At 36.7% G+C, this 23,929-nt stretch overlaps 2 protein-coding genes across 2 annotated transcripts in view; one reads left to right on the top strand and one right to left on the bottom strand.

Annotated features, from left to right (window-relative positions):
- The window catches only part of TINAG (tubulointerstitial nephritis antigen), a 108,892-nt gene that overhangs the window by 74,510 nt on the left and 10,453 nt on the right, over positions 1-23,929 (bottom strand). The window contains exons 2-4 of the mRNA XM_062186294.1: positions 15,117-15,180; positions 14,012-14,101; positions 8,930-9,044 (exon numbers count right to left, since the gene is read on the bottom strand). Coding sequence (XP_062042278.1) covers positions 8,930-9,044; positions 14,012-14,101; positions 15,117-15,180 — 269 coding nt within the window. The remainder of the gene's footprint in view (positions 1-8,929; positions 9,045-14,011; positions 14,102-15,116; positions 15,181-23,929) is intronic.
- Positions 560-2,986, top strand: LOC133755987 (TAR DNA-binding protein 43-like). Its single transcript, XM_062186296.1, is given in 2 exon segments — positions 560-897; positions 899-2,986. Coding segments are annotated over 2 exon segments (939 nt in total). The 5' UTR covers positions 560-660; the 3' UTR covers positions 1,601-2,986.

Raw genomic sequence — 23,929 nt, 5'->3', positions numbered from 1 at the left:
AATTTTCAAAGCAACCTACAATGTGAATTTTGTTGTTACCTATATTTTACAGGACCAAATATTGAGGTTTAACTAAGCAAGGTCACTTATTCAATTATGAATCTGGGATTCACTCATTATATTATTATGTTAAAACAATTTGGAGAAGGGAAAACCATTTAACCAATGTTAATATTTAATACAAAATTCAGAGAAGTCAATGAAAGCAGGATACAGTGACTATCCTTGTCCCAATAATAAGATGGAAACAAGTTGTCTGGGGTTGTCCTAAGATAGAGTGACTTTGTGAAGCTTTGATAATGTGTCACAGCTCTGTGGCAAGTAAAGGGAACATACGTATTAGATGTGAGTCTCAATTCTTACACAGACAGTGTGGTCTCTGAAAGGGAGTCAGTGGGATGGGGTGCAATGAAGTTTCTCCACTTCCCTGAAAGCATACCACTGTTGGCAATTGCCTACCCTAAGAGAACATACAGTCCATCTTGTGTAGGAAAGGGGACAACATTAGGGGAAAATGTCAGCTATCCAGAAGCATATATAAAAAAGAAAATTGATTTTGTGGGAACGAAGCGGTGGTAGCTGCGCTGCTCTCGGGTCCCGGGCTGCTTCCGTCTCCCCGTCGGGCTCCCTAGCAGCGGCCTAGCGGAACAACAAGGGAAGATGTCGGAGTACATCCGGGTCACGGAAGACGAGAATGACGAGCCCATTGAGATCCCGTCCGAGGACGACGGCACCGTGCTGCTGTCCACCGTGACGGCCCAGTTCCCCGGCGCCTGCGGGCTGCGCTACCGGAACCCCGTGTCGCAGTGCATGCGGGGCGTGCGGCTGGTGGAGGGGATTCTGCACGCCCCCGACGCCGGCTGGGGGAACCTGGTCTACGTCGTCAACTACCCCAAAGCAAAGCCCCGACGAGCCCCTGAGAAGCAGGAAGGTGTTTGTGGGCCGCTGCACGGAGGACATGACTGCCGACGAGCTGCAGCAGTTCTTCTGCCAGTACGGGGAGGTGGTGGACGTGTTCATTCCCAAGCCCTTCCGAGCCTTCGCCTTCGTCACATTTGCAGACGATCAGGTTGCCCAGTCTCTTTGTGGAGAAGACTTGATCATTAAAGGAATAAGCGTCCATATATCCAATGCCGAACCTAAGCACAATAGCAATAGGCAGTTAGAAAGAAGTGGAAGATTTGGTGGTAATCCAGGTGGCTTTGGGAATCAGGGTGGCTTTGGTAACAGTCGAGGGGGTGGAGCTGGCTTGGGGAACAATCAAGGTAGTAATATGGGCGGGGGGATGAACTTTGGTGCTTTCAGCATTAATCCAGCCATGATGGCCGCGGCCCAGGCAGCACTGCAGAGCAGTTGGGGTATGATGGGCATGTTAGCCAGTCAGCAGAGCCAGTCGGGTCCTTCGGGCAATAACCAAAGTCAAGGCAACATGCAGAGGGAGCCCAACCAGGCCTTTGGCTCTGGCAATAACTCCTACAGTGGCTCTAATTCGGGCGCAGCGATTGGTTGGGGATCAGCATCCAACGCAGGGTCAGGCAGTGGTTTTAATGGTGGCTTTGGCTCAAGCATGGATTCGAAGTCTTCTGGCTGGGGAATGTAGACCGTGGGCTGTGGTTGGTTGGTTAGAATGGTGGGAATTCAATTTTTTCTAAACTCATGGTAAGTATATTGTAAAATACATATGTACTAAGAATTTTCAAAATTGGTTTGTTCGGTGTGGAGTATATTCAGCAGTATTTTTGACATTTTTCTTTAGAAAAAAAGGAAGAGCTAAAGGAATTTTATAGGTTTTGTTACATAAAGGGTTGAAATATTGAGTGGTTGAAAGTTGAACTGCTGTTTACCTGATTGGTAAACCAACACACTACAATTGATATCGAAGGTTTCTCCTGTAATCTCTTATCCCTGGACTTGTCAAGTGAATTCTTTGCATGTTCGAAGTGGAAACCATTGGTTTAGAACTACATTCTTTTCTCCTTGTTTTCATTTGAACCCCACCATACGGATTTTTTCCTTAGGAAAGTCTTCCTCTCGGGAGATCATGGTGTCACGCAGTGTTTGGTTCTTTTGGTTTTGTTTTTAACACTTGTCTCCCCTCATACAAAAGTGCGATATGAAGCCTTCATTTAATCTCTGCAGTTCATCTCATTTCAAACGTTTGTGGAAGAAGCACTTCACTGAACGTAGTGCTGTAAACATTCTGCCATAGGAATACTTGTGTCTACAGCTTTCTCTTTCAAGAATTGGTCGTCACGCCGCGCGGGCTGCGTCTCTGACGGTGGGTGTCCCATTTTTATCCAGTACTCTTTATTTCATGGAGTCGTATCAACGCTGTGAACGCAAGGCTGTGATATGGAACCAGAAGGCTGTTTGAACTTTTGAAACCTTGTGTGGGATTGATGGTGGTGCCAAGGCATGAAAGGCTAGTATGAGCGAGGGAAGGAGAGCGCGTGCAGAGACTTGGTGGTGCATAATGGATATTTTTTATCTTGGCGAGATGTGTCTCTCAATCCTGTGGCTTTGGTGCGAGAGTGTGCAGAGAGCAATGATAGCAAATAACGTACGAATGTTTTTTGCATTCAAAGGACATCCACATCTGTTGGAAGACTTTAAGTGAGTTTTGTTCCTAGATAACCCACGTTAGCTGAATGTGTTAAGTGAAACGATACTTGTATCCCCTGCCCCTTTGTCAACCGCTGTGAATGCTGTATGGTGTGTGTTTCTCCTGTTACTGATCGGCAAGTGTGGTCATGTGAACTGAAGCTGCTGGGGTGAGAACATGGACTGAGCTTGTGCTGTGCTTTGCAGGAGTACTTGGGAGCAGAGTTCCCCAGGGAGCTCAGGTGGCTCCAAGAAGGGTGGAAGTTCCAATGTCTGTTAGCTACCCATAAGAATGCTGTTTGCTGCAGTTCTGTGTCCTGTGCTTGGATGCTTTTTATAAGAGTTGTCAATGTTGGAAATTCTTAAATAAAACTGATTTAAATAAAAAAAAAATTGATTTTTCCTATATTCGGGAGCAAGTTAATATCATTGCATATTTAGTATGTAGTCACCAGGCTAAAAATTAACATCTCTTAGCTCTTTTTCTGGCAGTACAACTCAGTTCATATTGATCTCACAATCATCCTAGAAGTACTTGTTATATTTTTTACTCTCTTCTACCTGTCCATTATCAAGACAACTTTAACACTCAGAACCTCAGTCCTTAAGCTACTTGCCCTGGAAATAAGAAGCTGTTTCCTTGCCTTAAAGTGGGTAATGGAAATCTTACAGCTCAGCTGAATATTCTTGATTGCCTTCCTGGAATTACTTGGCAACAGTATTACATTAATTCATAGCACTAGGTAATTTAAATTCTCCTAAAGTACTAATCATTAAGAATTTTCATTTAAATATCACCACTGAGACCTTTATGCAAACAAATCCCCAGGAGCCAATAGATGATTTAGAATTGGATTTTCCTTTTCTATGCAACAGTGAGTGGCAATGTGGGAAAGAAATGTACCTCATTTTCTCTAGAACATAAAATATTCCAGTTTAAAAAGGAAGTGTTAGAAATAATTCCAAAGAAATGTATGTAGCTCCATTTAAAAAAAAAAAAAAACCTGTTTGGTTCACTCTAACCCTTAATAAGAGTAAATATACAATCATCATAAACGGGTACTTTTTAAACAACATTGCTCCTTCCCCTCTCCCAACTGAGATCAAAAATGAAATAGAAGACACCAGGAAAAAATATTTTTTTCAGTCAATCAAACAGATCACCAAAAACCACAACTCTGAGTCCTAATTTTAAAGATTTTATATCTTTCAGATTTTAGGAAAGATCTAAAAATATATCTAAACTGAGCATTTCATAAAATTATTTCTGGTTAAGAGATTAAAAGGCTTCTTGCTGCTCTGAACCTGATTTGGTTGAAGCTGACTGACTGCTGGAACTCTGAGGACCATGTTGGGGGACAGATCTATTTATATATCCCAGAACCGCGGTTTAATTAATTTTATGACTGTTCTTAACCTCCTCAGTCTCAGTGTGACTTAAGCTCTCAAGCTCAATTTACTTGTTTTTAAAATGTGAATAATGACAGTACATACTACATCAAGCTGCTGAGGGAACTTAATGTAATAAAGCATGAACGTATTTATTTAACACGCAACTACTCAATGCATGCCAGTTTCTATAAACTTCTCTGATACCAGTTATGATTTAGCAGTCCTGACTGCTGGAATTAGAATTGAAAAACATTCAGCTGATTACATCTCTCAGAAACAAAACTGGGATGCTCTTGTTAAATGTGCAATGGGAGACCTGTGGGTCTGAAATTCATTCAGTAGCAAACAACAATCCTGCTCTCTCAAGTTACTGAGAGCTTCTAGGCAGGTGGGACCTGATGTCTTCCTTGCAGATTGGAAAGACTAGACTCTAGCAGCCTGGGACCCTGCCCTACCAAGAATTCAACTAACATCTCCACTGGCAGGTGCCTGTGCCTGAGAAACACCCTACACTGGGTGCTAAGTCTAAAATTACCAATATTTATTTTATTCTCATGTAGAAATGAATAGTCCAAGAGCCATAAAAAAACAATTTTGAGAACTCGCAATATACCTGTTTTTAGTTAGAAAAGAAAAAAAAAAACTTATGGAATACAACACAAGAAGTGTTAAGAGGAAAATTTATAGCAATAGGTGACTACATCAAGAAATTGGAAAGGCACCAAATAAATGAGTTTTCAATGCTTCTCAAGGATCTAGAAAAACTGCAGCAAACCAGACCCAAACTAGTAGGAGAAGAGAAATAATTAAATTCAGAGAAGAAATCGACAGGATTGAATAAAAAAAAATTACAAAAGATCAGACAAACAAAGAACTGGTTTTTTGAAAAAATAAACAAAATTGACACCCCATTGGCCCAACTAACTAAAAAAAGAAAAGACCCAAATCAATACAATCAGAGATGAAAAAGGGAATGTAACAATAGACACCACAGAAATAAAAAGAATCACAGAAATTATACAAAGAGTTCTATGCCAGCAAACAGGGAAATCTATCAGAAATGGATAGATTCCTGGACACATACAACCTACCTAGATGGAGGCAGGAAGACATAGAAAACCTAAACAGACCCATAACTGAGACAGATATTAAAACAGTAATAAAGGCCCTCCCAACAAAGAAAAGCCCAGGACCAGATGGTTTCACTGCTGAATTCTACCAGACATTTAAAGAAGAACTAATTCCAATTCTTCTCAAACTATTCAGAACAATCAAAAAAGAGGGAATCCTCCCAAATTCTTTCTGTAAAGCCACCACCCCATTAACAAACTGCAGAAAAAAAACATATGATTATCTCAATAGATGCAGAGAAAGCATTTGATAAAATACAACACCCTTTCATGATGAAAACTCTAAGCAAACTGGGTATAGAAGGAATATTCTTCAATACAATCAAAGCAATTTATTAAAAACCCACCACCCAGCATCCTATTGAATGGGGAAAAGTTGGAAGCATTTCCACTGAGATCTGGTACCAGACAGGGATGCCCACTCTCACCACTGCTATTCAATATAGTTCTGGAAGTTTTAGCCAGAGCCATTAGGCAAGAAAAAGAAATTAAAGGGATACAAATTGGGAAGGAAGAAGTCAAACTATCCCTCTTTGCAGATGATATGATGCTTTATTTAGGGGATCCAAAGCACTCGACTAAGAGACTATTGGAACTCATAGAAGAGTTTGGCAAAGTAGCAGGTTATAAAATCAATGCACAAAAATCAACAGCCTTTGTATACACAGGCAATTTTCAGCTGAGAAAGAACTTCTAAGATCAATCCTATTCACAATAGCTACAAAAAATAATCAAATACCTTGGAATAAACATAAACAAGGATGCTAAAGATCCCTACATTGAGAATTACAAAATCTGAAAGAAAGAAATAGAAAAACATACCAAAAAATGGAAAAATCTTCCATGCTCATGGACTGGAAGAATCAATAACATCAAAATGTCCATTCTCCCAAAAGCAATTTAGTGATTCAATATGACACCAATCAAAATACCAAATACATCCTTCTCAGATCTGGAAAAAATGTTGCTGAAATTCATACGGAGACATAGGAGACCTCAAATAGCTAAAGCAATCTTGTACAACAAAAACAAAGTTAGAGGCATCACAACACGAGTTTTCAGGATATAATACAGGGCAGTTATATTCAAAACAGCATGGTACTGGTACAGAAACAGATGGATAGACCAATGGAACAGAATAGAAATACCAGAAACCAACCCAAACATCTACAGCCAACATATATTTGATCAAGGATCTAAAACCAATTCCTGGATCAAGGACTGTCTATTCAACAAATGGTGCTAGGAAAACTGGATTTCCACATGCAGAAGCATGAAGCAAGACCCCTACCACACACCTTACACCAAAATCCACTCAACGTGGATTAAAGATCTAAATCTATGACCCAACACCATCACAAATTATTAGAGAACATTGGAGAAAACCTGCAAGATATAGGCACAGGTAGACTTCTTGGAAAAGACCCCGGAGGCACAGGCAGTCAAAGCCAAAATTAACAATTGGGATTACATCAGATTGAGACGTTTCTGTACTGCAAAAGAAACAGTCAGGAAACTGAAGAGGCAACCAACAGAATGGGAAAAAATATTTGAACTCTATGCAACTGATAAAAGATTAATAACCAGAAACTACAAGGAGATCAAGAAACTCCATGACAACAAAACAAACAACCAACTTAAGAGATGGGCCAAGGACCTCAATAGACATTTTTCAAAAGAGGAAGTCCAAATGGCCAACAGACAAATGAAAAAATGTTCAGGATCACTAGCCATCAGGGAAACGGAAATGAAAACCACAGTGAGGTTTCCCCCTCACCCCGGTTAGAATGGCTCACATACAGAAATCTACCAACAACTTATGCTTACAAGGATGTGGGGGAAAAGGGACACTAACTCACTGTTGGTGGGAATGCAAACTGGTAAAGCCACTATGGAAGTCAGTTTGGAGATTCCTCAGAAACCTGAATATAATCCTACCATATAGCCCAGCCATCCCACTCCTTAGAATTTACCCAAAGGAAAATATATTGACAAATAAAAGAGACGTCTACACCTCAAGGATTATTGCAGCTCAATTCACAATAGTTAAGACCTGGAATCAACCTAAATGCCCATAAACAGTAGACTGGATGAAGAAATTGTGGGATATGTACTCTATGGAATATTATACAGCAGTAAAAACAATGAGATCCGGTCATTTGCAACAAAATGGAGAAATCTGGAAAACATCATGCTGAGTGAATTAAGCCAGTCCTAAAGGGCAAATATTATATCTTCTCCCTGATCAGTGACAATTAACCGAGCACCAAAAAGGAAACCTGTTGAAGTGAAATGGACACTATTAGGAACAATGACTTGATCAGCCCTTTTCCTGACTGTCAAGGGACAACTTAATACTTTATCCCTTTTAGTATTTTTTTGTTCTACTTAATATCATTGGTTGAACTCTTTAATTAACACACAATTAGTCTTAGGTGTTTAAAGTTAACTGAAAAGTGATCCCTGTTAAATATAAGAGTGGGAATTAGAGAGGGAGGAGATGTACTGGTTGGCACATGCTCACTGGGACCTACCGCTAATGGTAGAGTTAGGAACATGCAAGGGGATTCCAATTCAACCCCATCAAGATATCATGTACCAATGCCATCTCACTAGTCAAAGTGATCAGTTTCAGTTCATAACAGATCATAGTGATATGATTAAGAGTCAAAGGGATCACATGAACAAGACTAGTGTCTTCTAATACTAACTGATAGAATTAAAAAGGAGAGAACAATCCAACATGGAAAGCAGGATACACAGCAGACTCATAGAATGGCAGATGTCCTAAACAGCACTCTGGCCTCAGAATCAGCCCTCAAGGCATGCATATCTGGCTAAAAAAGCCCATGAGAGTATTTCAGGCATGGAAAGCCAAAACCCTGTGGCAAAAAATTTAAAAAAAAATCTAATTGCAAGATCTCTGTGAGTGAGATCATGGTGGAAAGAATGGGCCATCAAAGAAGGAGGTACCTCCTCTGAAGGGAGGAGATAACTTCCACTTTGAATATGGCCTTGTCTAAATAAGATTGGAGTTTGCGAACTCAAAAGGCTTTCAAAGCCTTGGCAACTCATGACAAGAGCCTCGGGTGATTACTGACGCCATAAACAAGAGTGTTAATTGTTAAATCAACAAGAGGAGTCACTGTGCACCTACTCCCCATGTAGGATCTCTGTCCTTAATATGCTGTACTATGTGAATTAACAGCATAACTAGTACTCAAACAATACTTTACATTTTGTTTTTTCTGTGTGGGTGCAAACTGTTGAAATCTTTACTTAGTATATACTAAATTGATCTTCTCTACATAACGATAATTGAAAATGAATCTTGATATGAATGGGATGGGAGAGGGAGCCGGAAATGGCATGGTTGTGGGTGGGAGGAAGGTTATTGGGGGGGAAAGCCACTGTAATCCAAAAGCTGTACTTTGGAAATTTATATTTATTAAATAAAAGTTAAAAAAAATGAAAAGAAAAAAACCATCCCTTGCTGAAGAGTTACTACACTAAACAGCTAGTAATTACAAATACATATTTCTTTGAAATCATTCATGAAGGAAACGGATGTTCTCCATCCTTTAAATGAGGTTATGTGTACTTGGTAAAATGAATCTACATAAAATTTGAGGGATATAGCAAACACTTTGAGAAAACATTTTAACATCGATATAATAAATTTGTACTTTCATGACTCTGAAAGTTCAAGCCTCATTATTTTAGCTCTTTGAAATTCCTTTAAACATGCATATATTAATATAACAATGCAAACACAAGCACATACATGAATCAGTTACACCACTTACTCTCATTTCATTCATGCTCAGAAGCACGGGGCTGGGTGGCAAGGTGCCAAGGCGAAATTTGAAACCTTCTTCTAAAGTCATTCCCCAGAATTGGCTGTAGTTCTGTGCTGTCCATCTTTGTTGCAAATGAAGTAATATGTATATGTTATGATATATCATTTCATAAATATATTTATTTATATTTCTGAAATTATACACCAGCAAATCTCACAAAGCAACTGTTACTGAAAATTAGATAATACATATAGATAGATTATTGGTTGTTCTAATATGAATATGAGACACTCTTCCTAAATTAGATCCATTTCAATTATTTTAATGGTTCACAAAAGAAACCTAAGACCACATCAGTGTGGATCAACACTAAGCATGTAGAATATTCATATCTCTAAAAAACTTTAAGTGACAATAAGGCTGACATATACAGTTTCTTTAAACAGGAAGCTTGAATATATAAAAATGTACCTGTAGATTAAATAGGGAAATCCTTTTTCTTCATAATTTAGATTTGAAAGGAAGCTAACCAGGTAAAAAAAAGTATCCATGAAAAACTGAGTACAAAACAATTATACTTTAAGAATCTATATCAGTGATAATTAGACATCAAACATCTATTTTATATTAATTTGTGTTAAATGCAGTGTAGTCTTAATTATTAATTATAATATGAATTTATTTGATGTCAAATTAGGTTAAAAACTGTTCATTTCCTAGAGACACATTTTATGCACTTAACATAGGAAGGAAAAGATAGTTTGTTTTCAACGTTTAACATTAAAATTTGAGAACTGAAGTTAAGAGCTGATAGTAGATTAAAGTGAAAAAGATAAATGTAAGTTTATCTTACTTACTTGACTTTTTTGCAAATGGAAGGCAATATATTTTCAGTACTTAAGTCAAATCTAACCTTCATCCTATTCTGTTTATCATCAAAATTGTTTATAATATGATAGGCTCTTCTAAAATATTGAAAATACAACTCAATTTCCAATAATATGCCTGACAAGTTAATGCTTTTCTTTCATAAGATCTTTTCATAAAATCTTCAGCAACTCTTGGCTATAATTTTCAAATACAATCTATATCAACCAGGGAATTTTAGTAAGGAAATCTTAGACTATATTAGATATTGCAGTGTTACAGAAACAGGACCAGACTTGCGCACAATTATATTCTACAATGCACTTCTGGTGCACTAAATTAGTAATTTTCAAACACCAATTTAGAATTATCTGTGAGTCAATGAATTAGAGCATAGGGGTATTAAAGTGCTTTTAAAAATAAAGTAGAAATAGGAGAAATAATCAGATATAGTAGAGTTCCTTGCAAATAGTGAGAGTGAGTACTGATTATATGTAGCTCTGTGTGTCGAGATCTATATGAATTACAAAGTAAAATGTGTGATTTATTTTGAGCTATGCTCAAAAATATGTGAAAGGTGCTATTACTTTACACTATCCTCCTTGAGCTGGACTTATCACTTCCCTTTTAATACAACTTAGCATTTATTGGACTTTCTCAATTTATGTATCATATTCTCTGGAACATAGAGATGAATAAAGTTCTCTACCCTCAAGTAGACTGTACATTAACCAAACCTACAAAGATAAAAATGTATTCGGTTTATGTCATTTATCAGCAATAGGTCAAAACATGATTAGAGTAGAGGAATCAAACATAAATGCCTGAAGAAGTTGGCACATCTTTTGCCGACAGTGAGTTTAATGCTTAGTCTGGAAGGATGAGAATTAATTTGGTGGCTAGAATAGGAAGAAGAATGCATTGATACAAAATAAGGGCAACTACTGAGTAGTTAGGAATTGGGTGACACGTAGAGAATAGCATATTAGTTAGATGTCTAAATTATGAGGGGGTAGAGATACAGGAGATAAGGAGTGTAAAGGTGGGACAGTATAGAAGCATTATTTATGCTAAGGAGAACAATTATATCCCATAAGCAATCGGGTGCCAGTAAATATCTTTAAGAACATGAGTGTAGTACCAAAGCTTTATTTTAGAGGGCATGCCTATGGCCTAGCAGTTAAGGTACCCACATCAGAGTGCCTGGGTTCAAGCCCTGGCTCTGACTCCTGATTTCAGTTTCCTGCTTAATGCAGACCCTAAAAGGCAAAAGGTTCAAGTAGTTTAGTCTTTGTAGCCACAAAGCAGATTCTGACTGCATCCTGGGCCCCCAGTTTTAGCATTTGGGGAGCTAACCAGCAGATGGGATTTTCTCTCTCTCTCTCTCTCTCTCTCTCTCTCTCTGGCATGTGGTATAGTGGTTGTGTTACCACTTGGAATGCCCAAATCCCATATTAAAATTCCTGGGTTCAAGTTTGGGCTCCACTTCCAATCTAGCTTCCTGCTAATGAACACCCTGTGAAGTAGCCAGTGATGGCTCAGATACTTGGATCCCTGCCATCAACCAGGGAAACCTAAATTGGGTTTCGGGCTCTTGGCTTCAGCATGGCTCAGCTCTGGCTCTGGTGTTTGCGGGAGTGAACCAGCAAAGAGAAACCTTTTGTCTATCTCTGTCTCTCTACCCCTCTCCCTCTCTCTCTACCCCTCTTTTCAAATAAAATGAAAGTAAGTGTTTAATTTTTTTTTTATTTAGTGGGGCATTAAACCTTTGACTACAATGCAAATTTAAAATGTTATCAAAAATAAAAAGTAAAAAAGAACCTGTCAAAAAACACTTCTAATAAATAATAGCAATAAACATCTCAAAAATAAATAAGTTTAAACAAATAAAAAATAATAACCACAATTATTTGTTGCTTCTTCCATGAAGTGGTGGATTCCCTTTCTCTGCCCTTTGAATGTGGGCGTGCCTGGTAACTCACTGTTCCCAGTAAAATGTAGTGGAATTGATGATGAGTAACTTTTCAGTCTTAGGTCTCAAGGCAGAGCCCTATTTGCATACTGTCAGTTTTTACAGGAGCTAGAGAATCATGGCCCAGTTAAGTGATATTTAATAGAGGCACCAATCACTAAACATAAGATAAGAACAAGGCCATTTCACATAATTTCACTTCAGTGAGGCCCCAGAAGTCTATAGGCGTATGAGTAACCCTGGAAGAGACCAGCAAAACAGCCTCAACTGAGTTTGTTCCAAATTACTAAAGCAAATAAAAGTCTTGTTGTTTTAAATTCTAGAATTATTTATTACACAAAAGCAGAAAAGTGAGCCTATTATGTATCTCCCTATGTTCCACTAACTAGCTGATTAGAACTTCTGTGATTAATTTGACATTTATATTCTGCCCAATCTTTATAAGCCTGTTGTAAAGGTACAAACGTTGAGTCCTCTACAAGAGGGTGAATACTTTAACACAGAAATTGTTTGAGTGCTGAACAATATTACAAGTTCAAAACATGTTTTATTACTATTAATTGCATTATAAAGTAATTCATAAAATAATATAAAATCATAAAATAATTTGGATCTAAAATACTGCTAAGAAGAAGGAAAATATTTTAAATGCAGGTTGTAAACAAGGTATAAATAGGTAGACTATTTCAAAAACTGTTTAATAAATATTTAATGTCAAAATATTATTTTCATACGTGAGAACCATTTGAACAGAATGAACAAATAATTAGAACTTTCTTTAAATTCAGGAACTTTTGCCCATTTTTCCTCTGGTAAATAATTTCAAATTTATGCCTTTATTTGTAGCTTATTTCTTTCATTTAACTTTTTCAGGGTCTAAGAATGCCTCTTCTGCTTCAATTATACTTCACTTTTTACTCTTTTAAAGTCATATGTTTTTTCAGTTTGCTATTAAAATGCATAACTCATGCTTCCTAAGTAAGCCTACATCATGCCCCAAATAAGGAAATGATGGAAAGTTCTTCCTTCCAAGAAGTCAGCATTCCCAACAAACTCTGTATCTTCAGTGTACTTTCTTTATACATTCTGTTAGGCTTGTTTCTCTTATATTCTGAAACAGTGGAAAGTTAGACTTCTCTATTAAGTTTCTTCAGAGGGTTCTTTAATTAGGTTTAGCATTTGAATCATTTTTTTAAAAGTTTCTTAAAATGATACATACTTTTGTGTTTGTTGAGTGATTTAAATATCACTTCGCCACTGAAAATTTTGTTTTCCCTAGAAACACTTAAGATGTCACCAGATTATCACCTAAAATATTGGCTAAACACAGCCATGCACACACAGCAACTGAGAAGGGCTGAAAAATATTAGTGTCGACTAATACGATTTTCTATATTTTATGTCTTCCAAGAATATGCTTTGGGAAATTCAGTGTCCCCATTGTGGGGAACATAACATCTTATCTGTGGAAGGAAATACATCTATTCTTAAAAAAATATCAGGAATACATCACTTTTCTATTTGCCTGTAATATACCTTTTTATGTGAAATATTTTCCCAAGGTGCAAAATGTTATCAAGGATATATAGAGATTTGATTGATAGTGGTAGAGAAAACCTGAGGCAGAGAGCAGACAGTCTATCCCTCTTTATTTCAGTTGTGCAAAGAAAACAACTGTCAGTTCTTCAATGAAAGTATAGGAAACACCTAAATTAATCATCTCTATGAGCGCCATCAAAGAGTTATTTCCAATGTCTATTGCTAACAATCCCTGTCCTTAGCTTACTAGCAAAGTGTCTCAACTTGCTTTTTGACTCAGCTATAAGTGAAATTTTAAATTTCACTTGTTATTTGGGTCAAGATAGAATTACAGTTTTATAAGGTCATATTCTATCCAGGATACTCAAATATGTAAATTTGGCTTGTTCAAGGCAGCAGCAGAAAGATTAACATGAATAAACCAATTCCTTAAATCAACTCCTTGGTTTTGTCTAAATACTTAACAAATGTGCACTGTGCTTTCTTAGATAACTTAAGACTATATTTCCTTTCTCTTTGTGCATTTTAATTATTTAATCTTTACTCTTGTACATTATGATGTTGTAAACCTTTCTCTTTTCCCATTTCTCTCTAATTTTTTATTTTAAAATAATAACTATTTTTAGAAATAAATAACAAGTTATACATTGTTTGAAACCTGAGTGGTAAATAGAGGTGCCCAAATGCCTAGAAAGCAAGATTTCTCTCACCCATAGTCTCCTTTATTGATGTGTTCAATTAATTCTGGAAGAACAAGGCATACATGCTGGGAACATTTCCAGTGCTGTCCTGAGCATGTGCTGCAAAAATACAAAAAAGAAAAAAAGAAGAAGTGGCCTGGCTTTTATGGAGTATATTTCAAAATTAGGAACAAGATTTATGCATTGTTAAGGCATAAAGCATAATTTCTTAATTAATATTAGCCATGTGGCTATTTGATTCTTGTTAAAAATAAATTATAAAACACACTTTAAATATCCTCTTATGTTCTTATATGTTCTTATCCTCTGTTCTAGGTAATTAATAAATGATATGACCACATATTCATTAAAGCTTTAAAATGTAAGACAATTTGGACAGCAAATTCAGTGAACTTTTACCTGAAAATTTTCTCAAACTAATCCTTTTAAAACAGCCCATTTTTTGTATAAAGTAGCTTTGCTCAAAAAAAATTATAATAAAAATGTATACTTAAGGCAAGACTACTGTTTGTTGAAAGCCCATTACCAAAAACACCAAATTGAAGCATGAAAACATACATTCATGGATAGTGTCTTTGTACAACAGCTAAGATGCCACTGGGATGTACACATCAAATATTGGGGAGTGCCTGGTTTATGTCCTGGCTCTACTTCTGATCTAGCTTCCTGTTAATGTATACTCTGGAAGACAGCATGTGATGACTCAACTAGTTGGGTCCCTGTCACCTACTTTGGAGACCCAAAGTGAGTTCCAAGTTCCTGGCTTCAGCCTGGCCCACCACTTGCTGTTGCTGGAATGTGGTGAATAAACCAGAGGATGGAAAACCTCTTTCTGTCCATATCTGTTTCTTTGCCTTTCAAATACATAAAAATAAATAAGTTAGTCAAAATGATATGGGAAATATTTTTTAAAATATAAAGATATGATTAGATTGTTCAATAGTCATTAAGACTAAATATGCTTATAAAAATTAGACATTTGATGTCATATGACATATGATTTTGTACTTATATATTTGAATGTAAATATATGCTTTTTTCAGAATTATTCCTTTTACTGAGGAACAAATACACAAATAATAGAATTCAGTTCTGTGTCACTTAAGTTCATTACCACGAATTGCAGTTTTCTTTTATTACTGATCCTTCTTCATATTGTAGACCATCTCTGATGCAACCTGTCAACATAAGAGGAAAACAAATGAAAATTATACAGCTAGTAAATTGTATCAACAAAATATTTAGCATAAAAAATTTGGTTAGTTTTTCATATATGCAAATATATTTTATATAAATCCACATCCTATATGTATCAACATTTATATATCAAATTATTCTTGGCTTGTTCTATGAGCTTTTGTCCTTATGCTGAATATTATTTCCAACATACAGGATTTGTAAAACATGAAAACTAGATTATGAAGGAATTAATGACTTATTATACTAAAAATAATTAATATGCTTAAATAGGTAAGTAATATAATAGTATTTAAACCAATCATGGTATTTCTCTTTTAAAAACTAAGCAAATCTTGTAAGTGAATATAATTATCACATATAACTAAAGTAAATAGCTTATAGTTTTAGATTAAAATACAAAGTCATTTCATTGAATTAATCTTACAACAATAAATTCTAAAGAATATGCATACTGTTTTCCATAATGGTGATACCAAATACACCAATTCAAGAAACAGGAATAAGGAAGACAATATGATGCCCCCAAAGGAACATAACATTTCAATACTATATTGTGAAGATGAAAGAAGGTAAAGGAAGGAAATATCCCAGAAAAAGTACAAAGGAAATTTAAAGTAAAAATTAGGAATATTTATGGAAAAATGGTAGGGTAAACTCATTACTTATCAATAGTCACCTTGAATGTAAATGTCCTCAACTCTCCAGTTAAAAGATACAGACTGGCTGAATGGATTACAAAACAAAATTCATCTATTTTCTGCCTACAAGAAATACATCTCACCAACAAAGATGCACACAGACAGAAAGTGAAAGGATGGAAAAGGATATAACATGCTAACAGAAACCAAACAAGAGCTGGTATAGCCATCCTAATATCAGAACAAACTAGACTTTAACCCAAAAACTGTTAAAAGGCACAAAGAAGGGTGCTATATAATGATTAAAGGATCAATTCAAAAACATATAACTATTATAAATGTATATGCACCTAATTACAGAGCACTTGGCTATTTAAAAGAAATATTAAGAGATCTAAAGGGTGACATAGACTAAACTACAATAGTAATGGGAGATTTCAATACTCCACTATCAGCAATAAACAAATCAACCAGAGAGAAAATTAGCAAGGAAACAGCAGAGTTAATTGACATTATAGACCAAATGTACCTAATGGATATCTAAAGAACTTTTCATCCTATAGCTGTAGAATACACATTGTTCTCAACAGTGCACAGAACTTTCTTTTTATTTGACCACATACTAGGCCATAAAACAAGTTTCAGCAAATTTAAAAAATCTAAATCATACCATGCATCTTCTCAAATCAACAAAATTAAGCTGGAAATCATCAACTCGGGAATCTCTAGAACAGATGCAAACACATGAAGACTGAACAACAAACTCCTGCATGCACGGTGGACCTTAGAATAAATCTAACCAAGGATGTCAAAGATCTCTATGATGTTTAAAATCATATGGAAACACAGGAGACCCCAAATAGCTAAAAGCACTCTTATACAACAAAAACAAAGCCAGAGGCATCACAATACCATATTTCAAGACATACTACAAGGCAGTTATAATCAAAACATCCTGATGCTGGTACAAAACAGATGGATAGAGCAATGGAACAGATTAGAAATTCCAGAAATTAATCCAAGCATCTACAACTGACTTATATTTGACAAAGAATCCAAAATCAATCCCTGGAACAAGGATAGTTTATTCAACAAACGGTGCTGGGAAAACTGGATTTCCACATGCAGAAGTATGAAGCATGACCCCTACCTTACACCTTACACAAAAATCCATTCAAAATGGATAAAAGACCTAAATCTATGACCTGATACCATCAAATTATTAGAGGACATTGGAGAAATGGCGCGAGACATTGGCACAGGCAAAGAGTTCTTGGAAAAGACCTCAGAGGCACAGACAATCAAAGCCAAAATTAATAAATGGGATTACATCAAGTTGAGAAGCTTCTGTCTTGCAAAAGAAACAGTCAGGGATGTGAAGAGGCAACTGACACAATGGGAGAAATTATTTGCAAACTATGCAACAGATAAAGGATTAATAACCAGAATATATAAAGAGATCAAAAAACTCCATAACAACAATGCAAACTACCCAGTTAAAGAATGGGCAAAGCCAGCACTGTGGCTCAATAGGCTAATCCTCCGCCTTGCGGCACCAGCACACCTGGTTCTAGTCCCGGTCAGGGTGCCGGATTCTGTCCCGGTTACCCCTCTTCCAGGCCAGCTCTCTGCTGTGGCCAGGGAGTGCAGTGGAGGATGGCCCAAGTGCTTGGGCCCTGCACCCCATGGGAGACCAAGAGAAGCACCTGACTCCTGCCATCGGATCAGCACGGTGCGCCGGCTGCAGCGCGCCGGCCGCGGCGGCCATTGGAGGGTGAACCAATGGCAAAGGAAGACCTTTCTCTCTGACTCTCTCTCTCACTGTCCACTCTGCCTGTCAAAAAAATAAAAATAAAATATAAAAAAAAGAAATGGGCAAAGGACTTAAACAGACATTTTTCATAAGAGGAAATCCAAATGGCCAACAGACACATGACAAAATGTTCAGGATCACTACCTGTCAGAAAAATGCAAATCAAAACCACAATGAAATTTTACCTCACCCCAGTTAGAATGGCTTACATACAGAAACTATCAACAACAGATGTTGGCAAAGAAGTGGGGAAAAGAGTGCCCTAATTCACTGTTGGTTGGAATGTAAACAGGTAAAGTCACTGTGTAAGACAGTGTGGAGATACCTCAGAAATCTGAATATAGACCCAGCCATCCACTCCTGGGAATTTACACAAGGAAAATGTAATTAATAAATAAAAGAGTTATCTGCACCTGCAATTTTATTGCATCTCAATTCACAATAATTAAGACATGGAATCAACCTAAATACCTGTCAACTGAAGACTGGATAAAAAAAATTATGGTGTATGTTCTCTATGGAATACTACACAGCAATAAAAATGAAATCCAGTCATTTGCAACAAAATGGATGAATCTGTAAAACATCATACTTACTGAAATAAGCCAGTCTCAATAGAGCACCTAAAAGAAAATCTGTGGCAGTGAAATTGACACTTTGAGATGCAATGACTTGAATGGCCCTTTTTTTGACTGTAGAGGAACAGTTTTTTTTCTTCTTCATACCATTGATTGAACTCTTTACTTAACATAGAGTTAATCACATGTGTATAAAGTCAATTAAAAATAGATCTCAGTAAAAAATAAGGGAAGAAGGAGAAAGTTTGTAACTGTAAAGCTGTATAGTTATGCATACATTCTTACATACTTTCTTCTAAGGGTGTAGTTTAAAATCTTACCACTGAAATCACATTAAGCTGGTTGGTAAAAATGCCATCTTAAGTGTTAAAGTGACCATATTAAGTTTAACATGATCATACAGAGAGGATTAAGTGTTAAAAAGATCATCTTAATAGAATCAAGTGCCTGGTAATAATAATAGATAGAATGAAAAGGAGAGAATGTTCCAATATGGAAAGCAGTCTGCACAGCAGACTCGTAGAATAATAATCACTTTAAATAGCACTCTGACCTCAGAACCAGTTCATAAGACATCTGGTCTGGCTGAAAAGTCTATAAGTGCATTTCAGGCATGGAAAGCCAAGACACTGTGGGAAAAAAATGTCCTATATGAAGGATTTCTGTGAGAGAGACCCCAGTGGAAAGAAGTGGCCATCAAAGAAGGAGGTACTTTATTTGAAGGGAAGAGAGAAATTTAACTTTGCTTATGGCCTTGTCTAAATACTGAGGGAGATTATGGATTCAAAAGGCTTCCATAGCCTCTGCAGCTCATATCAAGAGCCTCAGGTGATCACTGACATCATAAATAAAAGAATTAATTGTTAAATTAACAAACGGGAGTTACTGTGTACTTACTTACCATGCAGGAATTCTGTCCTCAATGAGTTGTATTATGAGAATTAGCTGTAAAACTTGTTCTCAAGCAGTTTTTGTTTTTAATTTTTTTTATTTTTATAGGCAGAGTGGACAGTGAGAGAGAGAGACAGAGAGAAAGGTCTTCCTTTGCCATTGGTTCACCCTCCAGTGGCCACCACGACAGGCGCACCGCGCTGATCCAAAGGCAGGAGCCAGGTGCTTATCCTGGTCTTTCATGCGGGTACAGGGCCCAAGCACTTGGGCCATCCTCCACTGCACTCCCGGGCCAAGGCAGAGAGCTGGCCTGGAAGAGGGGCAACCAGGACAGAATCCAGGGCCCCGACCTGGACTAGAACCTGATGTGCTGGCGCCGCTAGGCGGAGGATTAGCCTGTTGAGCCACGGCGCCGGCCTAAGCAGGTTTTGTTTTGTTTTGTTTTGTTTTTATGTGTATGCACAAATTGTTGAAATCTTCACTTAGTAAAGAGTTTGTCTTCTATGTCTGAAGTTCATTGAAAATGAATCTTATGGCAAATGGGACTGGGAATGGGAGAGGGACAGGAAGTGGGGAAAATGGGACAGGGAATGGGAGAGGGACATAAGTTGGGGTGGGAGTGGGCATAGGAGGGTGGGTATGATGGGAAGAATCACTATATTCCTAAAGTTGTACTTATGAAATTTGTCTTCATTAAATAAAATGTTTCTTTGAGAAAAAAAGAAAAAATAAATTCTATTTTTTTCTTAAGAATTTAGATCAAAAAATAATTCACACGACCAGTAAGAACATAGTCATTTGTCTTCCGGATTCAAATATTTCTTAAATGTTAACTGAAACTGCTTTCTAAGTGATTTACTAGATCATATGTACTACTCAAAACAGAGTAACAGTTAGTCATCATTGTATAAAAAACATTGGTAAAATATCACAAAAATAACAACATGATTACAATTTAAGTCTCTTCTGAAAATGCAATCTACACAGTTTTAAATTAATGCTGAATTATCAGAAGAGGCCCTACTTTGATGATTCAATTTTATTTGACAGAAACATGCTATTGATGGATGACATGAATGACTCTGATTAAATAAAATGAATTATAACTTTTATTCCTAAAATCATAGTGGAAAATATATCTTGAGAAAGCATTCCAGGGGACCTATTTTAACTCCTAGCTGCAATGGCAAAACAGCCATTTATGAAATAGCTATGCTTTGATTTGAAAAATATATTATTTCATAGAAAGCATTTCACAAGTACACATCCTCATTAAATACTTTATTTCCTATTTCATTTTTTTTTACTTAAGCTCTATGTATTTGCATATTTTCATTGCTTTCCCAGAGAGTTTTGGCACCCTACAGTAACAGAGGAAAATGAAACCACCCTCTCTTGACCACAAAGTTCTTAATGCAGAAAACTCAGTAGAGGTGGAAGATTTAACTTCAATTCAATTTCAGAGTTTTAATTATTACACAGGATTTTAAGCAACACCATGTTTGTCGAATTTGTTATTATTTGGGAGCAATATAATATTCATAGAACAATCCAGTTTTCCACGCAAGGGCAAGAGAAATACCTCCTTGATCATTTTCATAGAGAGTTGGAGACAAAAGCAAAACTAATTTTTAAACCTATCTCATATTCAACATGTAAAATATATGTTGATAAAATATTCTAAGGAAGCTAGTTTAACTGCTAATATTTTACATGAGTAAGGGGATAGGAAATCACAGACATCCAAAAGAACTTGTAATTCCAATAAGAATGTCAAAGTTAAGAGAATACCATAACTACTCTTTCCCTAACCATTAACACTAAATCTAATGTTAACAAAAGCTCTGTTTCTTAGTCATCTTTCTTCAGTGTCAAGTCAGAGTTAACTATCAGAAACTACTTTCAGTTTAGAACTACCACTTTAGAATTGATTTTTGAACAAAAACCATAATCAGTTGCTTTTGACGCTCATTTACTCCTCTGCTTTCCAACTCCATGTATCCTTATTCCCCAAGTAGTAAGGAAAAAGATATTTGAAAGTACACTTCATGCACTTTCTATTTAAAATCTTTAAGCTGTTTACCATCAAATTTAGAATATTACAGTTTCTTTTTTTTTAACTTTTATTTAGCAAATATAAATTTCCAAAGTACAGTTTATGGATTACAATGGCTTTCCCCCTCATAACTTCCCTCCCACTCACACGCCTCCCAACTCCCCCTTCCTCTCCAATTCTATTCACATCAAGATTCATTTTCGATTATCTTTATATACAGAAGATCGATTTAGTATATATTAAGTAAAGATTTCATCAGTTTGCACCCACGCAGAAACACAAAGTGTAAAATACTGTTTCAGTACTAGTTATAGCATTACTTCACATTGAACAACACATTAAGGACAGATCCCACATGAGGAGTAAGTACACAGAGACTCCTGTTGTTGACTTAACAATTTGACACTCTTGTTTATAGCGTCAGTAATCTCCCTAGGCTCTAGTCATGAGTTGCCAAGGCTATGGAAAACTTTTGAGTTTGCTGACTTCAATCTTATTCAGATAGGGTCATAGTCAAAGTGGAAGTTCTCTCCTCCCTTCAGAGAAAGGAACCTCCTTCTTTGATGGCCCCGTTCTTTCCACTGGGATCTCACTGGCAGAGATCTTTCATTTAGGTTTTGTTTTGTTTTGTTTTGTTTTTGCCAGAGTGTCTTGGCTTTCCATGCCTAAAATACTCTCATGGGCTCTTCAGCCAGATCTTTTTTTTTTTTCAGCCAGATCTTAATGCTTTAAGGGCTGATTCTGAGGCCAAAGTGCTATTTAGGACATCTGCCATTCTATGAGTCTGCTGTGTATCCCGCTTCCCATGTTGGAACGTTCTCTCCCTTTTTGATTCTATCAGTGAGTATTAGCAGACACTAGTCTTGTTTGTGTGATCCCTTTGATTCTTAGAGGCAACCAACAGAATGGGAAAAATTATTTGAAAACTATGCAACAGATAAAGGGTTGATAACCAGAATCTACAAAGAAATCAAGAAACTCCACAACATCAAAACAAACAACCTACTTAAGAGATGAGCCAAGGACCTCAATAGACATTTTTCAAAAGAGGAAGTCCAAATGGCCAACAGACAAATGAAAAAATGCTCAGTATCACTAGCAATCAGGGAAATGAAATCAAAACCACAATGCGGTTTCACCTCACCCTGGTTACAACGGCTGACATTCCGAAATCTACCAACAACAGATGCAGGCGAGGATGTGGAGAGAAAGGGACACTAACCCACTGTTGGTGGGAATGCAAACTGGTTAAGCCACTATGGAAGTCAGTTTGGAGATTCCTCAGAAACCTGAATATAACCCTACCATACAACCCAGCCTTACCACTCCTTAGAATTTACCCAAAGGAAATTAAATTGGCAAATAAAAAGCTGTCTGCACCTTAATGTTTATTGCAGCTCAATTCACAATAGCTAAGACCTGGAACCAACCCAAATGCCCATCAACAGTAGACTGGATACAGAAATTATGGGACATGTACTCTATAGAATACTATACAGCAGTCAAAAAGAATGAAATCCAGTCACTTGCAACAAAATGGAGGAATCTGGAAAACATTATGCTGAGCGAATTAAGCCAGCCCCAAAGCAACAAATATCATATGTCCTCCCTGATTGGGGACAACTAACTGAGCACCAAAGGGGAAACCTGTTGAAGTGAAATGGACACTATGAGAAACAGTGACTTGATCAACCCTTGTCCTGACTGTTGATGTACAATGTAATACTTTATCCCTTTTAGTATTTTTTTTGTTCTAGTACTATTGGTTGAACTGTGTAATTAACACACAATTATTCTTAGGTGTTTAAATTTAACTGAAAATTGATCCCCGTTAAATATAAGAGTTGGAATAAGAGAGGGAGGGGATGTACAATTTGGGACATGCTCAATCGGACTAGCCTCAAATGGTGGAGTTAGAAATGTGCAGGAGATTCCAATGCAATCCCATCAAGGTTACATGTACCAATGCCATCTCAATAGTCCAAGTGATCAATTTCAGTTCACAATTGATCACACTGATAGGTCTAAAATTTAGAATATTAAACTTTCTAATATGACCTAGATGGCCTTACCCAAAATATGTCTCCTTCTCATTCCTATTGTGCTGATAAGAACAGGAGTTCCCAGAAAAAGAAAGTATTAACATGACTGTAGTGAGGAGGGGACAGAGAGGTGGATATAATTTTCAGGAAAAGTGAATGTAATTTGTTCACTAATTGAGTTTGGAAAATAAGGTAGCAGAGTATTAAGAATGTCTCATTAAGATTTTGACATGAAAAACAGAGGCATCGTGAAGAGTAATCTTATGGAAAAAGAAATCAAGAGTTCTATTCAGTATATTTATATTTAGACTAAATCCAAATTAGATATCCTAATGGAGATGTTAAGTTGACAGTAGTTTATGGAAGTCCAGAGTTAAGTCAAGGATAAAGAATAGATTTGGAAGATAAAAATTTACATACATATTTTTTAAAACCTGAGACAAAATAAAATGCCTTTTGAAGAGGGTGTATGTGGGAAAGACAGTGGTTCAGGACAGATTTTAAAACATTCCAGATGACAGACATTCAGAAGAGAAACCTTGGGGGGATGCACATTTGGCACAGCAATGAAATCAGTGCTTAATTCCAGTACCAGATCTACTCCTGATTCGTTAAGTACACCCTGGATGACAGCTGGTGATGGCTCAAATACTTGGGTCCTTTTCATCCACATGGGAGATCTGGATTGAGCGCCAAGATCATGTCTGTA

Source organism: Lepus europaeus, chromosome 3 (genome assembly GCF_033115175.1).
Source record: "Lepus europaeus isolate LE1 chromosome 3, mLepTim1.pri, whole genome shotgun sequence".
Taxonomy (NCBI): domain Eukaryota; kingdom Metazoa; phylum Chordata; class Mammalia; order Lagomorpha; family Leporidae; genus Lepus; species Lepus europaeus.
The sequence above is the reverse complement of the archived record's forward strand: the minus strand, read 5'-3'. Positions and strand labels throughout refer to the sequence as shown.